Source organism: Bombus vancouverensis, chromosome 16 (assembly GCF_051014615.1).
Source record: "Bombus vancouverensis nearcticus chromosome 16, iyBomVanc1_principal, whole genome shotgun sequence".
Lineage (NCBI taxonomy): Eukaryota > Metazoa > Arthropoda > Insecta > Hymenoptera > Apidae > Bombus > Bombus vancouverensis.
In genome coordinates, this window is record NC_134926.1 from 9,867,430 (window position 1) to 9,883,206 (window position 15,777).

The window sequence follows — 15,777 nt, forward strand, 5'->3', positions numbered from 1 at the left end:
GTTTCCTTAATTTTAATAACATAAAAGTGAGAAAGGAAAGACGAGAGATATCGGCGGAAAAACGAGATGCCCGGGGAATAAAAGGCGAGAGCACGCAAATATTGAAAAATGGAAGCTGCTGAGATGAAAAACATGGAGGAGCCGGCTACATAGAAAATATTGAAAAGTACAGCGCGCACGAAAATAAATACAGAGTACACACAATGGATAGCAAAACAACAAAAAATAGGAAAAAAAGGGAAAATATACACATACACGTATGCACGGGAAAAACAAAGAGGGAAACAGAATAGGGGGATGAGAAAAGCTATAAAGCAGAGAATTGCAAAATAGGAGCTGGCATATTGCGAGTATTAAAGAACATGAAACAAGGGCCGAAGGATCGAAGGCAGAACGTATTTAAAAAAGAACTAGATAATGTTGTAACAACTTGGGGGAAACCAAAAAATGAAAAGATAAGAAAACCCGTAATATTTTGCGACAAAAGGAAACAAAGGAAATATCGATGTATCCCGTTTCTTTCTTGCAATTTCACATGAAATCGATGCTGTAAAGTCGACTAAAATAAGAATCGCTAGATGACAAAAAAGAAAAAAAAAGAAAAAGAAAAAAATGAACGACAATGGTGGCTCTGATGCCCCGTATTCCACTCCAAGATTGAACACACGTATCGGAATACGATATATCGATCGAATTAGAGCGTCTCCCCGCCGTTTTCTCTAGTTCCAATTAAAAATAAGCTAACGCAGTATTGTTATTATTATTATTAGTATTATACATGTCACAAAGCCAGTGGGATAATGATACAGCTGCAAACAAGTAATTGTTCAGAAGAGGAAAAAAAGAAAGAAATATAATCTTAGATCGGAAGTCTGTTCATTTATTGGTCGATCATTTTTAGTACCGTATTGACGATAATAATATGATTATTTTTGTAATACAATAAGAATGTCAATTAATAGATTGGTAATCTTGTTACTTTTCATAAAGGCTGCTTTGTGTATGCATATCATAAGGATGATTATTGCACTGATACGAAACAACGAGTTAAAACGGAAACAGAGATGAAAGTCGGGTCAACCAAGGTGAAAATTAAACGCGTCGATGGTTGCACCCACGGCTTCTGTTCATGCCTGTTTTGCAGCAGCCTTTCTATAGATAAATTACTAGATAGTGATATTTTGTAGACGGCGTTGACGCTAAGGAAATTGCACGTCAAGTTTACACTAAAAGTGGCGACCTTCGATGCGTGATCCTTAATCTAAATTTTAATTGTATTCTATTCTAATATTAAATTGGATTAAATTTTACGAAAGCGTTCAAACACTAGTAAATGTCTTTTATGAATTTATTATTATAATAATATATGTAAATATGTAGTTCAAATATAGAACAGTAGTTTTCTTCTTATTTACGAGCCTCATATGGTTTGGGTAAAAACAATGGTAATTTAAAGAATATTAAGTAAGAAAAGACTTGCGTCGCCATGGTTTGACATCCATTGGCGACATCTACGCTTCATTACGTATTCTTTGTTCTTTTATAGCGTTGTCGGTGTTTTCTTAATGTTCGGTTAAGTCAGGATATTTTCTGAGAATTATTCTCTCTTGGACACTTTTCCACTAGGAAGATTAGAAGCTTGATGAATACCTAGGAAAAAGTGGATGCTATAAGAGCGAGTTATGGGTTCATAAAAAAATGCCCCAGATGAAATTGGGTTGATTGCAGAGAGAAAGACCATTTCTTAGCATGATACTAACAGCAAAGTATTATTTGCTGAGAAGAGGTGTAATGAAGGTGAAATAAAATTTACTAGATTGAGGGACTAGAATATGAATAAATGACAAGAGTAATTTCTTTTGTACATTTACCTATACCGATAAAAAAGTTTCATTTTTTGCAGCTGGTTCATAAAAAGTCAGTTACGGTTATCGTTACGTTTCATTTTAAAAATGACATTTGTCACGACAATTAACCTAATAACTGATAAAATCCAGCATGGATTATCTTTCAAGCTTAGAACGGCGCAACAAACTAGTGAATTTTTCTCCTAATCTCCCTCTTTTACGATAAAAACTACATTTATCATGCAATAGCGTCATTAGTTGATAAAATCTAATATGAATTACTATCCTAACCTAGAAATGTCACTAAACAACGCGGAAACAAATGATTTTTTCATCTAATCTCCTTTTCTAGTGCAAAAACGACATTTATCATGCAATAATCTAATTAGTCGATAAGATCTGGCGTGGATTACTATTCTAACCTAAAACCAAATCATCGAATCGATTCTTTTACTACAAGAATCCATATTGAACCAACATCCTAACCTAAAACACTACCTAAACATCACCCACTTTAAACAATCGGTCCACTGAATTTCCATGTAATCCGCGCTCCGCTCCAGAAAACGCAATCGCAACTTCACGTAGAAACAAACAAACAAAAAAAAAAAAAACATTTCGACGAAAGGGTAGAGCGATGTGTCACTCACACATGTCCTCACCAAAATACTCAGCCAACAATCGCCCATTCCACTATCCTCCTCCAGCAACCTGCAATCGCGTTTATCCGTGAAACTATCGTTTTTCCGTTGAAAAGCCTGTCCCCGAAATCGTCTGATTTTTGCCGGAGCAATCTATTTACACGAACGAAAAGCGGTCAGTGTCGGTGGAACCGACTGTTTTTTTCGCCGGCCAATCATCGTTACCTGCGCGAACGCATCTGGCCGACGTGACTGCCCATCAAAAGCGTTCTTTGAGGCAGCACGGTTGCAATAAAACCCTTCAGGGTTGTCGAGTGGTAGTCGCGATCTAATAACCAGCCGGCGTTTCCCTGGTTTTTTAAAACGCTGCAGGACGATCCAACTCGAGAGCGAGAGCTGGCTAGCCGGCTTCGACAGTTTCAAACGCAGCGCCGCCGCATATACAATACATACACCTCGTGCACTCGATCAAAGCTTCTTTTTATGCATTTCACCTCGGTCCATTGAATCAAAAGCAAGGAGGATGGGGACGCGAGTTATGAGTCAGCTGGACCGTAAATAGTCCTCTCTTTGTCGTTTCGGGGCGAAACATCTACGAAATTAAACGAGGATGGAGTGTGTGTATATGTGCATGGTGACACGTAGCTTTTTAAGCATAATTGAGCATGTGTCTCTGATGCAAACAGGCGCGATTTCCTCGTTCCACTTTGTTTCATATCGTACTATAGGGATTTTGTTTCTCTCGGTCCCCTCCCCTTTGTTCGTTGTTACTGCTCTTCTTTTCTTTTTTAGTTTCTCCGCGTTCCGTTGGATTCGCCGGTGTTTTTGTAGGCTGCCTCGATATATATCCGGCGGCTTTGTAGCCTCGCGTTCCAAGTATCCGGCACAGGCTCTGCCGTTGGCGTTCATCGATTTATGAATTCGTCCGCGATACCCGAGCGTAGATGTTTTTTCGCGGCAAGCGTGATATCGGCGAGAATAATGTATGGTTGGCGACACTGTCGCGCGTTACCGCGGAGATAAATGTTAGAAAATGGCGGAAGCGAAGGGTCGGGATAGAGTGCGGTCTCTGTGCTTGATCGGTTCATATAATATTGCGAGTGGTCTTTTACTTACTTGAAAAAACAAATTTCTACGTGGAAAGTATTAAAACGAAAAGCTTCTCTAATATTAAATATTCTCGAACGACGATCATCGCTCTCTATACAACTTTTAAATAAACTTTTAAAATACCCTATAAAAATAGCATCTTGCATAAACATGCACGATCCAAAAGTAACTAGAAATTCCCTAGAACCACGCAGCTCTATTGGTATTTTCGTGGCTTCGGATAGAAGCGAACGTAAACAAGAATTTGTTCTCGATATTGAGAGTAATTGTACGTAGACAGTGACATTCATCAGGCAAGGGTTCTTCCGCTACTTTTTGCGCGGCAAATCCAACGGAATTCTCTCATTACCACAAATGAATTACCTGCCAGCAACTTTGCCACGATTGCAAATTTCTCAAAGGGATTTATTCTCGCGGTTTCCGCTGGTTACCGCGCTGTTCCTTTTTATTATTCCGTGTACGCGACCTTAATGGCCCTCTGACGCGAAGAAAGAGAAGTAAAATACGAGAGGAAGGGAAAGGTGGCGCTTCTCATTGTTAGAAATCAGCTTGCGCGTTTCCCTTCAGGCGATCCTATAAAAATATATAGCGATCGTAAAAGCATTTGAAAGAAGCTCGCGATTATCTGTTTACTCGTCAACTCGTTTCCCCCTGTTCTTTCTTTGCGACACGTTCTTATCGTCGACGTAGTAGTTGCATCTCGAAAATCTTTAATGATTCGCCGCTTTAAGAAATAATCTTGTTCCATTGTTGTTGGTTTGTTAAGTGCTCGAGTAATTTTCTTCTGCACGAGTTCTACGTTTTTGTGCGTTTAGCTTTTAACTTGTATGAGTGATTAATATGCAATTGAAAAAAATATTCTATCGCTACGAAACGAAGGTTCTTTCGTAACCAATAGTCGGCTTACCCATAAATATTAGAAATTGAAGAAACCTTCTTTTTTTAGTTCTTCTGCATAAGCGGAAAGAACTATTCAAATGCGAAAGAAAAATAAAAAAATATAGAATTGTGTAAAAATGAAAAAAAAAGAAAAGAACCACTAAAAGAATCGTAGAAAGCACTGTATAACTATTAAAGCAATCTTAGTTCGTAACCGGTAATTATCTTACCCATCAATGCCTTAAAAGATTTCAAAAACCTATCTCTCTTTTCCATGTAACAAAGAGCGAAAAAAGTATTCAATTACAAAGCGAGCTACGAAAATGTAAAAAAATGGAAAAATAAGCGCTAGAAGGTTTGAAAAAGAAAATATTGTTACAGGTGCTATTAAACCGACCATCGATAGCTCAGAAAATTTCAAAAATCCTTTCATTCTTCTCCACAGAAGCCAAACACTATCAAACTATAAAAAAAAAAAAAAAGAAACTAGGAAAATATATGGAGTATAGAAAAATGTATAATAACGTGTAAAACCGTGGGAAAGTTTTGGGAATAAAAAGAACAAGATTTACGAGGGAAACAACACGTTTATCCTGGTTGTCTGAAGGCGGGGGCGGGACCGGAAGTCGGCGTGGTACACGTAACAACGTCGAAAGCGGCCTCTCCAAGAAATAGATTCCCGTTTCGTGGCCGCGTCGAATCGAACGAAAGTTTTATGCAGCGCACGATGCTCGTCGACTCGATATACAGTCGCGATAAGAACGTTTCTCGCCGATAAGAACGCGTCTCCCTCCTGTTGCACCAGCCACAGGGCTCGAACCAACGGGTTCGCGATCGAGTCCGCCATATCGATATCTCGCCCCGGGAATATTTATACTGGCTGACCTCACGTTGCCTCTTTTAATTCAATAACCTCGACACTCGGCCAGGAAAATGATGAAAATCTTTCAACTACGATTTCACATGTTATTTTTCGATCTTTGTTAATAGGTCGTGGATATCGATGGAAATTTAGATTTTTATGATAAAGAACGTGGCAGAAGTTCGTTTTCACCTACCGACTATTATAACGAATATATTCCATTTCATATATTTTCACGTGTTATACGTATTCTGTGCATTTCTGCATTTGTAAATTAATTTATCTTTATTAGACGTATTTTTCAAATCACCGTCGTTGTTCAAGATTCATGGCATAAGAGTGGGGGCTCGATCGATAAAAATTCCACATAGAATACGAAACTGACTATTTTCGAAAAACTCGTGAACCGGAAATTTCTTTCATACTGGAAATGAGAATTTCTGCGTGAGATTATTCATTTTAAGACATTTTTATGATCAAACTCGACACACCGTGTAAACTCGTAATTAATTTATGTTTGCAATATGTTTTTCACCTTATTTATCGATGCGCGTAAAAAATAAAAATTGTTTTATTACAGAGACAGAAATTTTGAATTGCAAAACAGTTAATCATTTTATTATATTTAAAAAGAGAATTGCCATCGATTCGATGGAAATTTTATAACATGCATATGTAATTCTAGAGTATAATCATTTTATGGGGCTAGTGGTGCGAATAACCAATAAATTGTTTATGCGATTGCATGAATTACAGATCAAAAATCAATTTCAATAATGTCTAACTTTATCCCCCGGTATATTAAGATGAAAATTACGCAAAATTCATTTTTAATATTAGCCCAATTAAAAATTTTATATAAATTTCTATCGTTCCTAGAAAACAATTTTCACAAGTTCATCGAATCTTTTATCGTATTCTATGAAATGTTAAAAAGATGATGTACATCCATTCTATGATATTTCCAGTGCATTTGAATTTTTCAAAAACAGATTGAGGAGAAACGTCTTGAAATATTCTTCTTATAGAGAAGTCCTTGATAATATTTTATCATACGAAAGAAATTGAATTAATTTATTCTAGGACGATAGAAATATACCGAGGTGAGAAGAAAATATCAATTTTCATGACACGAAAACTCTTCTTTAAATGACTCTATAAAATTCATTTAAAAAGAAAAGAAAACGTCAGAAATATTTAGATTTGAGGAAGAAATAATTTAATTTTTATAATTTTGGAGAACAACGCCTTTGAAAAACGAATTTTACAAAACGGACTAACCTCCGAAATACGTACAAGTAGTATACAATAACAATAGAAAAATTCGAACTAGCAAACTGCTACGTTTCATTTTTATTTAGTAAAATAAACTATAAATAGTATAGGAAAATTCTACTTTAAAAAATGTCAAAGAATCACAAATGCTAATTTTATAAATATTCAAATTCCCTCAAAGCTAAATTTCATTCCCATCTTTCACTCCAAATTGCAAAATTTCACCTCGATTCGATTATCCCATCTCTCAAGAAATCTCACTAAATAACACTCCTTTTTCAACCCTAAAAGACACCCCAAAACAGTGTTCCACTCGTCCCCATTTAAATGGAGCGGGCAAAACGAAAGGCAGAAGCAGTTTGCAGCAAACGGAGGAACCGATTCAACAAAGTCTCCCGCGACGAGATTCGGTGGCCATAGAAACGAAAGCTCCTTTGTACACAGCGTTGCGAAGGAATGCTATTCTCTGTCAGGGACAGGGAACAACGATCATAAATATCGCGAAGGAAGGAGATGGCCGAGTTGAATATCGATCGTGGCGGTCCCGTACAATGGCCGTCCGAATATTTATCAACGCACAGTCGCATCCGCATCCGTGAAACTCACTAGGGCCTGTGTCTCTTCTAACAATTGCATGCTAACCAAAGGTTCATCGTTCCAGTTGCTCCTGGGACTATTTGTAAAATGATTGTGGACAAAAAGGGGCTGCGAGATTTACAGCTTCGTACCTTCGGAATTTGAGTACTTGAATATTTGAACTTGGCGCGCCAACTTAGGGTTCGTCGATTTTGAAACGACGTGTAGAATGGCTATGGAAAAATATGGGCGAGGAAAATAAGTTTAGTGCCCTTAGGATTTTGACAATTTTAGAATTTGAGTATTTGAGTCTTCAGAATCTCTGAGAATCTGGTCCAAGTACTACAAGCATTCGAATACTTTTGTGAGTCTATTGGACAATAAACATCTTTATATCCAATATCTTTCAACTTCTTCAAACCTTCTCAAGCGGCCCGCCTTTCCAACTTCGCCCTAAATCCATAATAAAACTAAAAGTTGATAAGGCTTGTCCAAGTTGTCAAGAGAAGAACAACTAAATGCACTTGGCCATCCCGAACAGACTACAAGCAGTACGTACTTCATTAGCGTCAAGCATTTTGCATAAATTACGGTGCAGGCTCGTAGCGGAGAATCGATCGATAACTATAGCCAATAAAAGATCGATAAATCTTCCAGTAGAGGATTCAGAATCGAGACGAACGACGCTGGAAAGAGTTGGGAAGAAAAAAAAAAGTGAATTTGCAATAATTTACCGCGAGGATATCGCGCTGCATCCTGGCGGTTATTATATACAGGAGTGGGGATGAAGCTGGCGTGACGGGAAACCATTTTTCAGGGGCGTCGTGGCGGGAATACTTAGCAACTGGCTGACGTTTTAATCGATCTGTAAATAGCCCCGTTTTCGAGACATCGCGGTAATTACCGAGCCGCGACCACGACAGACTTCGACGTCCACCTGAGACACATCATAGCGGATCGAGCGAAGCTTTAGGGTAGAACACTTAAGTTTGGGTTAATGGAGAAAGTTTTTTGTCGAAGGTAAACTGACTGGCGATTGTTGTTGCTTTACCATTCTTCGCGAATGGGATGAATTATGTTATTTTATGCAAAAATGTTATTTTATTTGTAAGATTTCCTTGGTTTGTCTAATGTCATTTCAAATATTTAACATTAACATTGAAATAGTAACTCAAACAGACTGACATTCAGGTACTAAGTCAGACATGCCAATACTCAAACAGTAACATAAATATATTAATACTCAAATACCAATACACATAAAATATACTAACACTGAAATACTAATACGACCTGAAAATACTAACTCGTACTAACTCGAGTATTACATCAAACAATAATTTAAAGATGCTGGTATTCAAGTAGTAATAATACTTAAATATTGACTTAAATACTTGGTCTTATCGAGAAATTCTTGAAATTTCAATTTCATGAGACTTTTCATTTCTAAAAATTGATTGATCTTCACTGAACAACCTTTAATTATCGAAATTCATAAAACCACTATACAAAATACAGTATTCGTGTATTGAAAAGCTGCGCAATGTACACTTGCACGATTGCAGAAGTAGCAGTAAAATTTCTTGAAACGGAAACCTAGTGAACACGACGAATGTACCTGGGTATCGGTGTTCATCCCCTTCTGAAAGGAGTAGCGGGGGTGAAAGTGGATCAGTAGGGTTGAATAGAGGTCCGAGCAGTGAATGAGTGCCTATAGAGTGCAGTGTTTCGAGGGAAAAGCCCAAGGGCTGGCATTTAAATAGCTCGAAAAACAGGGTTAAGTCGAGTTGCGATTAAACAAACTAAATAAACCTCTCGTGAAACGTCCTTTTTATTTACATTTGCTTTTCGCGACATTTTATGCGAGCCTATAGTCGCGTACGATTGATCATTCGTGAAAAGAAGAACATTTTTCTTAAGAATTCTATCAATCGGTTGAAGCAAGGGACTGAAAGATTGAAATTTTCCGAAGAATCGGGAAAGAATTTTGGCAGTAAAGATTAAGATAGAATTGGGAAACCTCTAGGAGCCTTTATTGCAATTTGATTGATATTTTTCATAAAAGATTCAGTTTTTAAAAAGTTATATGGAGTAAATGAAAAGTTAGTTGGAAAATTGAAGTTTTATAAAAAATTGAAGAAAGCATTTTGAAGGAAAAAATTTAGATAAAAATTGGAGAATTGCTACAAGCCTTTTGTACCGTTTAATCGACTTTTCATGAAAAAAAACAACAATCTTTTAAAAGGATTATACCCAACAATTAAAAATTTGGTCTGGAACTTAAAATTTTGGAAAGAATCGAAAGAAATACTCCAGTCCAAGTAAAAAATCGGAAACTCTTTGGAAAAATATGCTCGTATTCAATCTTCTCGGTGTATTTCAGTTTTTAATATTGAATCAATTACATAACAAGGTTATATCGATCAATTAAAAATTCAATCGAAAGATTGCAACCATTGTGAATGATTGAAAGGAGTTTCAAAATATTAATTCCATAAAATTACACAAGCTAAAATTACGGGACGAATAATTATCGAACTCAGTAAAAAAGTAAATATTCTTGATACATTAAACCAAAGATCGAAGTATAAACGAAATTGAAAATATTCCAACTGATATATAAAACTGTGCAAAGGGATGAAAACGCAAGTTGTGTTTAATTTGATGAAAGCTCGTCGTAAGGAAGAGGTTCGTTTAAGTTCTATTACAGTTTAAACGCGAAAGAAAATTTTACCCCGATACAAGTTAACATTCGAACAAATTTCATCTCTTTTTTTTAATTATATTCCTCAAGTATATATTCGTTCGATGTTTAATTAATTCCGCGTACGATTAATTGAAATAATGATGTTTGCATTACGTAAAATCGTTGATAGCATAGGGATGGGGGAATTAATTATGCGCGTTACAGTCGAATTAATTGTGTTGTATAATGAGTAACGATTTACGATATGAATAAATCATTACTGAGAGAGAGAGAGAGAGAGAGAGAGAGATATTAAAAGAGGAGCAGAATTATCAACTTTCGTTCGGTTGGTATTTGTCTTCGTTTGATCAAGTGAATATTCTGTTCGGAATTGTATATCGATATTAGTGTTCATTGTGCTTTAATTATACAATATTTCCCGGGTTCGATTCACATGGCGTAGCATCTTTCGTTTTAAATAATTTATCTCTTGGTATTTGCTATGTTTAAACAATTTTATACGGTAATTTTGTGTGTAAGATAGCAAAAAGTTATATTAGTTAATTAATAATATATTCTTCTGGCGATAAATTTTGACTAATGCGCAGAAAAATCTTTTTCTCAATTATTCATTTTGTTGAAGAGTAATCTTATTTAAGAACAGATTTAAACAGGTCTACGTCAATTTTCCTAAGTTTATCTTATTAATATTAATTTTATCATGCCACAGTAATCTAAATTTTTCCATTTAAAAAAGTTTCCAATCTTTTTCTCTAACCGCACATTAATCAAACAAAAACAAGAAATATACCGAAATCGCAATATGATTAAACATTTATACCGATATTTATTTTATCCATGAGTTTTATAAATTTTCTAATTTTACTTGAATAACAATTTACCCAATACAAGAAATTACTTTTTATATAAAAGAAAGACGATATGGAAAAATGAATTTTCTTTAATATTACTACGGAGCAATTTTTTCGACGAGTTTCAAAAGACCCGTCAGTATTTCTGCGTACAAATCAATCTAAATTCGGAAAAAATCGACTGCAAACATTCCCAATAAAGTGCACACAATACTTTTCATTCGCGATTTTCGGGGCACTCGAACCGGCAGCAAAATAAAATCTGGCGCGACTCCACCCTGGTGAAAAAAAGCCCACTTTCCCGGTAGCTTCCATCGTGGTGGCGGTCCCTGGAACTCAATTTTTCACATCAACACCCATCTGCAGCCTTTTTTCCACGGTACGACTCGATCGAATCCAGTCGCAGCCTAATTACCATCAATTCCCCTGCACTCAGCCGGTCGTAACAGGCGGTCTAATTCAATTTTACATCACTTACAACAATGCAGCCATTCCATTCATCGTTATAGATCGTTCGTTTCGATCCTCCATTTAATAAGCTGCGAGACAAAAGGAGATACGATATTGTGATGTTGACTCTGGATTTTAATTAACAGCCACGATGATTTATATAGGTTACTGTCGTTCAATTCCAATATTTCGACTTCATTGTCTGCACTTCAACATTGATTTATACTACCTGAATCCTAACGTTCAGACAAAATAATACAGTAATGGAATATACTAGTATTCAAATACTAGTAGCCCGCTACTAACTCAAATACTTAAATATTAAATATACTACCAATTCAAATATTACTAGTCAAATGTTCATATACTAATCGAATACTGGTGTCATGAATTTTCACCCATCAAGTTTGAATCTTGGCTCACAAACTATGAATTCTATAGGTTTTAGGCTCTAGACTCTAGGACTATAGGCTCGGGATGTTTCGGATCTCTCATTATCGACTCTTTATATACAATTGCATTTAGTTAAAGATTTTCCACTCCAGTCTACGAATAACTTCTGGTCTAACAAATTTCCAGTACCGAATAAAAATCGTCGATTATTCAATACCTGGATCCTTTATCCTCGATTGTTCGTTCGTTTCGATTGCCCAGCCATTTAATAAGCTTCGAAACAAAAGGAGACGCGACATATTCGGTCGACTGTGAGCGAGTCTCATCCCTCTGAAATCCTGTCAGCCATCGCTCGAACGGATCCAGACACCGGATTTTCCCCTTCTTATTTCGCGGCCTGATCTCTCCTCGCGCTTTAATATGCCCGCGATTACGCGCCAGCTCGCGACTTTATTAGAGAACCGTGCGAGAGTTTCTTCCGGCACTTTTCAAGGCCATCCTTTTATATCCCACGCGCTGTTCTCCCGCGAATTCATATTTTTCGCAGGAGGGAAGATGAGAAAGAGGATTTCGATGGAATATTGCCGTGATCCGCAGTTCGTTGCCTCGAAATAGTTTGATATTGTGGCAAATTGTCCAGATATAGAAGTTTCGGGGATTTCGAAATGGCACGCCCTTACGGTTGTCTTTGAAAACGAACGAACGAGTATCGTGAAAATCTTTGCATCGAGAATTTTAACGGAATTTTGGCGGACCTTCGATCTTCTAAAAAAATTCACGGTGTAGAATTTTAAGAAAGTATTTTATTACACAGAAAATATGAAAGTTTTGGGGTGGTTTGAAATTGTTTTCAGGATCTTGGAACGGGTTGTTTCGGGATTGGTCGTGAAAATGAAGGGCTGGGTATAGTGAAAATCTTTGGCCTGAGAGTCTTAGCTGGATTTTAGTAGATTTTTCGTTTTCTGTACTTCGAATTGTAGGAGAATATTTCGCTACAAAGACGTGAAAATTTTGGTCTGTTCCGCGTTTGTAGCTGCTTCGGGAAACTTGAAGCGAAGTTCTTAGATTGATTGTGAATTTTAGAGGCTGAATACTGGCAAAGTCTTCTAATTTGAGCTTCTACTAGAATGTTTAGTTCCTGAAAATGTTCTTTAGAATGAATTGTTAATTTCAGAAATACGAATGTATCTGATTTGCAAGTATACGTATAGAATAGAACACAATTGTCCGGTTCGATGGAAATTTAATTTGCTATCTGATTAAGGAGAATTGATTTCCATCTACTAATAGAGTTGTTTCCCGGCAGTAGTTTCTCAAAGTAGAGGTGCAGGGATAATCTCCGGATGCTCGAGGAATTTCCAGCATTAAGTTTTTCGACGTGAAGGAAGGAGGAAAGAAAAGAAGAGGGAGAAGACTAATTCACGGCTTGAACAGAACCGATGTCTGACCATATACGGTTCTTTACTACTCGCTGCTCCTATATATGACCTACTTGCCAGAACAAACTCGAACATGGGTTTTTGTTTCAATCGAGACTCGCCATTTATCCTCACCTAAAGCTTCGAGAACGCGTTTTTCAACTTTCATTGGAAATTTACTATCTATTCTCACTTAGAGCTTAAAGAACCAATTTTTCAACTTTTATTCCAAATTTACCATATATTCTCACTTAGGGTTTAGACAAAGTACCTTCCAACTTTTATATCACATTATTTCAATTGATTTTGATATTGGAACTTTAAAGAGCGAATTTCAAGCGAAATTTGAATTTGTCCCTTCGATAGATTTGAAGAATTTTATTTATGAATCATTTGTTGCAACTCCAAGGAAGAAGTTTTAAACGAAATTTGTATTTGCTCAAGTTTCTTCCAGTAGGCTCGAACAATTTGGTTCGCGAATTTTCAGAGGATTAAATAAATTTTATTTGTTGCAATTCTAAGGAAGAAGCGTTCAATGAAATTTGAATTTGTTAAAATACGAAGTACGATAAAAAATTTGCTACGAAAATCTGACCGATACGATCAGAAGATTCGAAGAATTTCACTCAAGAGGAGACTCAATTCGACCAACGCTACGAATCGATTTCGCATAGACTAGAACTAACGCGCTATACAGAGAAACATCGATCGAATAAAGATGGGAATTATCGATTCCAGTCTAAACCCAATCTTAATCCATCAAAAAGGACAAATTTACTAAAAAAAAAAAAAGAAAAAAAAGAACACGATATACAATACAAAAAGAAGAAGAGAAACAACAGAAAGAAAGTAAAGAGAAACGAGAGATCTAATTTTCCGGTGCGCTCATTTCAACGAAAATAGCAACTGGATCCGGAAATAATGGGACACCCGTTAGACGGGACAGGGCACGGACGATTAAAAGCGATATGTTACGTGGCGCGAACACGGTTGCACAGTACTTGAACCAGAAGAGAGTGGTTGAGTGCAGGGTCACATATATTGACATTCCGACACGTGTACCAGCCGAACCGTAGGATCTCTGTTTAATCCGACGCAAGCTGTTTATTTATGCGCGCACGAGCGTCTTCGGTATGCGATGAAAGGATTATCGCGACATACCGTCATAATTACACGCCGTGCCAGCAACCTCGACACCGATGCTTTTGTCTGTGAACGCGTTTGTTTGTTGCTACAGCCGGAACAACCATGACGATACCTCTTCCGGATGAATGCTTTTCACGTCTCTTTCGTATTTTGTTACTCGTTGTGTTCCACTGTTCGTTGCGTTGTTTGTGCATTTTATTTTCCGTTTCAACCCTTTCACAGTGTATCATAGCTTAGTAGAACACTATAAATTTCACGTCTTAACCATTCTCGAATTAACGATGCAATATATCTCAGAGTAACTTTTAGAGAGCTGGCGGATCGTTATAATTTTTCTGATATTCGTGTTACACTGCCGTGTACGATTCCATGATAAATTGGACTACACGTTCCATTTCGAATATTACGATCAATCTGTTGCTGTTGTGAAGTTGGAGCAAATCGTAGACTACTATGGATCGATAGACCAAGCTCGCACACAGACAACTCTACATCATTGCATTACTTTGATAAAAAGAAGAGTTCACCGTTAGACTATGGACTATGCTTCCTGATTTTGTATATTCTACGCGACCTTCTTATGAATATTGTGCGTTGGACTTTAAACTTTGGGTCCTAGATGATGGGTCCCACGTTACTGATCCGAGTCATGGGTGCCAAATTATGAATCCTAAATTCTATCCTGTCAATCAAGCTTCAGAACATCAAATTCCAGATCTTTTGCTGAAATATCGTTGTACGTTCGAATCGTAGTTTAAGTAACTTTTACTAACGAACTGAACACTGAGAAACTTACCAATCGAGAGTAGCCTTGGCGACGTACTGCACCTGATTCTCTCTGTCAGGATGCTCATGACGATCGTTAAGAGGGACTACGGAGTGACACACGAGACGAGTCTCCTGTCGATTTACAATCGTCAGATTGTAAGGCGACGCCTGTAGTCGAGATGCTATCGGATCCAGAGCCACCCACAATTTATTGTCCACCACCCATGATGGATAGGAGCAACGTTCAGTTGAATTTTCTGGAAACAAAGGAGCGATACCTTGTCAGAAAATCATTACGCGTTATTCCTTAGGATCGAGAATAATTCAATTCGTCAATTTCATCGTTTCACAATCATTGGCCGATAATGTGTCGATTTACTAATTTTATCAACATCGTGCAAAAATTCCAAATTACATCGAATAAACGTAACCTAAGAATTGAAGTAAAACGCAGTTAGACGTCGAAAGACGCGATGGATGCTTTACTTCTCGAAATAATACAACTCTGTCGCTAACACGGTTATTCCTTGGCTATTCTCGGAGCGTATAATGCAACTAGAAACTCATTCCAAGCTCTTCAAGTTGGCCAAGCAAGTCTTCTCCCTCTGATAAACGAGCTACACCTAAACTGCGTTCTCCTTCTTCCCTTTATATCATAATCTTTGTACTTTTTATCATTGAACCGTTACAAATTGAATTACACGACTGTCGAGTCTATCCAGAATTGAACAGCAGACGAACAGCTAGAATTTTAATTTTCCATTTGCACTGGCCCAATTACAAAACGAGCCGACTAATTAAAAATATTATTCCATGGCGCGGGGAGATCGAATAATTTCCAAGTTGCTCGAATA

General features: G+C 37.1%; 1 protein-coding gene across 3 annotated transcripts in view; it reads right to left on the reverse strand.

Moving 5' to 3' along the window:
* The window catches only part of LOC117160152 (uncharacterized), a 311,594-nt gene that overhangs the window by 20,725 nt on the left and 275,092 nt on the right, over positions 1 to 15,777 (reverse strand). For all 3 annotated transcript variants that reach the window (XM_033340665.2, XM_076625400.1, XM_033340668.2), the window contains one exon: positions 14,952 to 15,180. In XM_033340665.2, the coding sequence (XP_033196556.1) occupies positions 14,952 to 15,180 (229 nt within the window). The remainder of the gene's footprint in view (positions 1 to 14,951; positions 15,181 to 15,777) is intronic.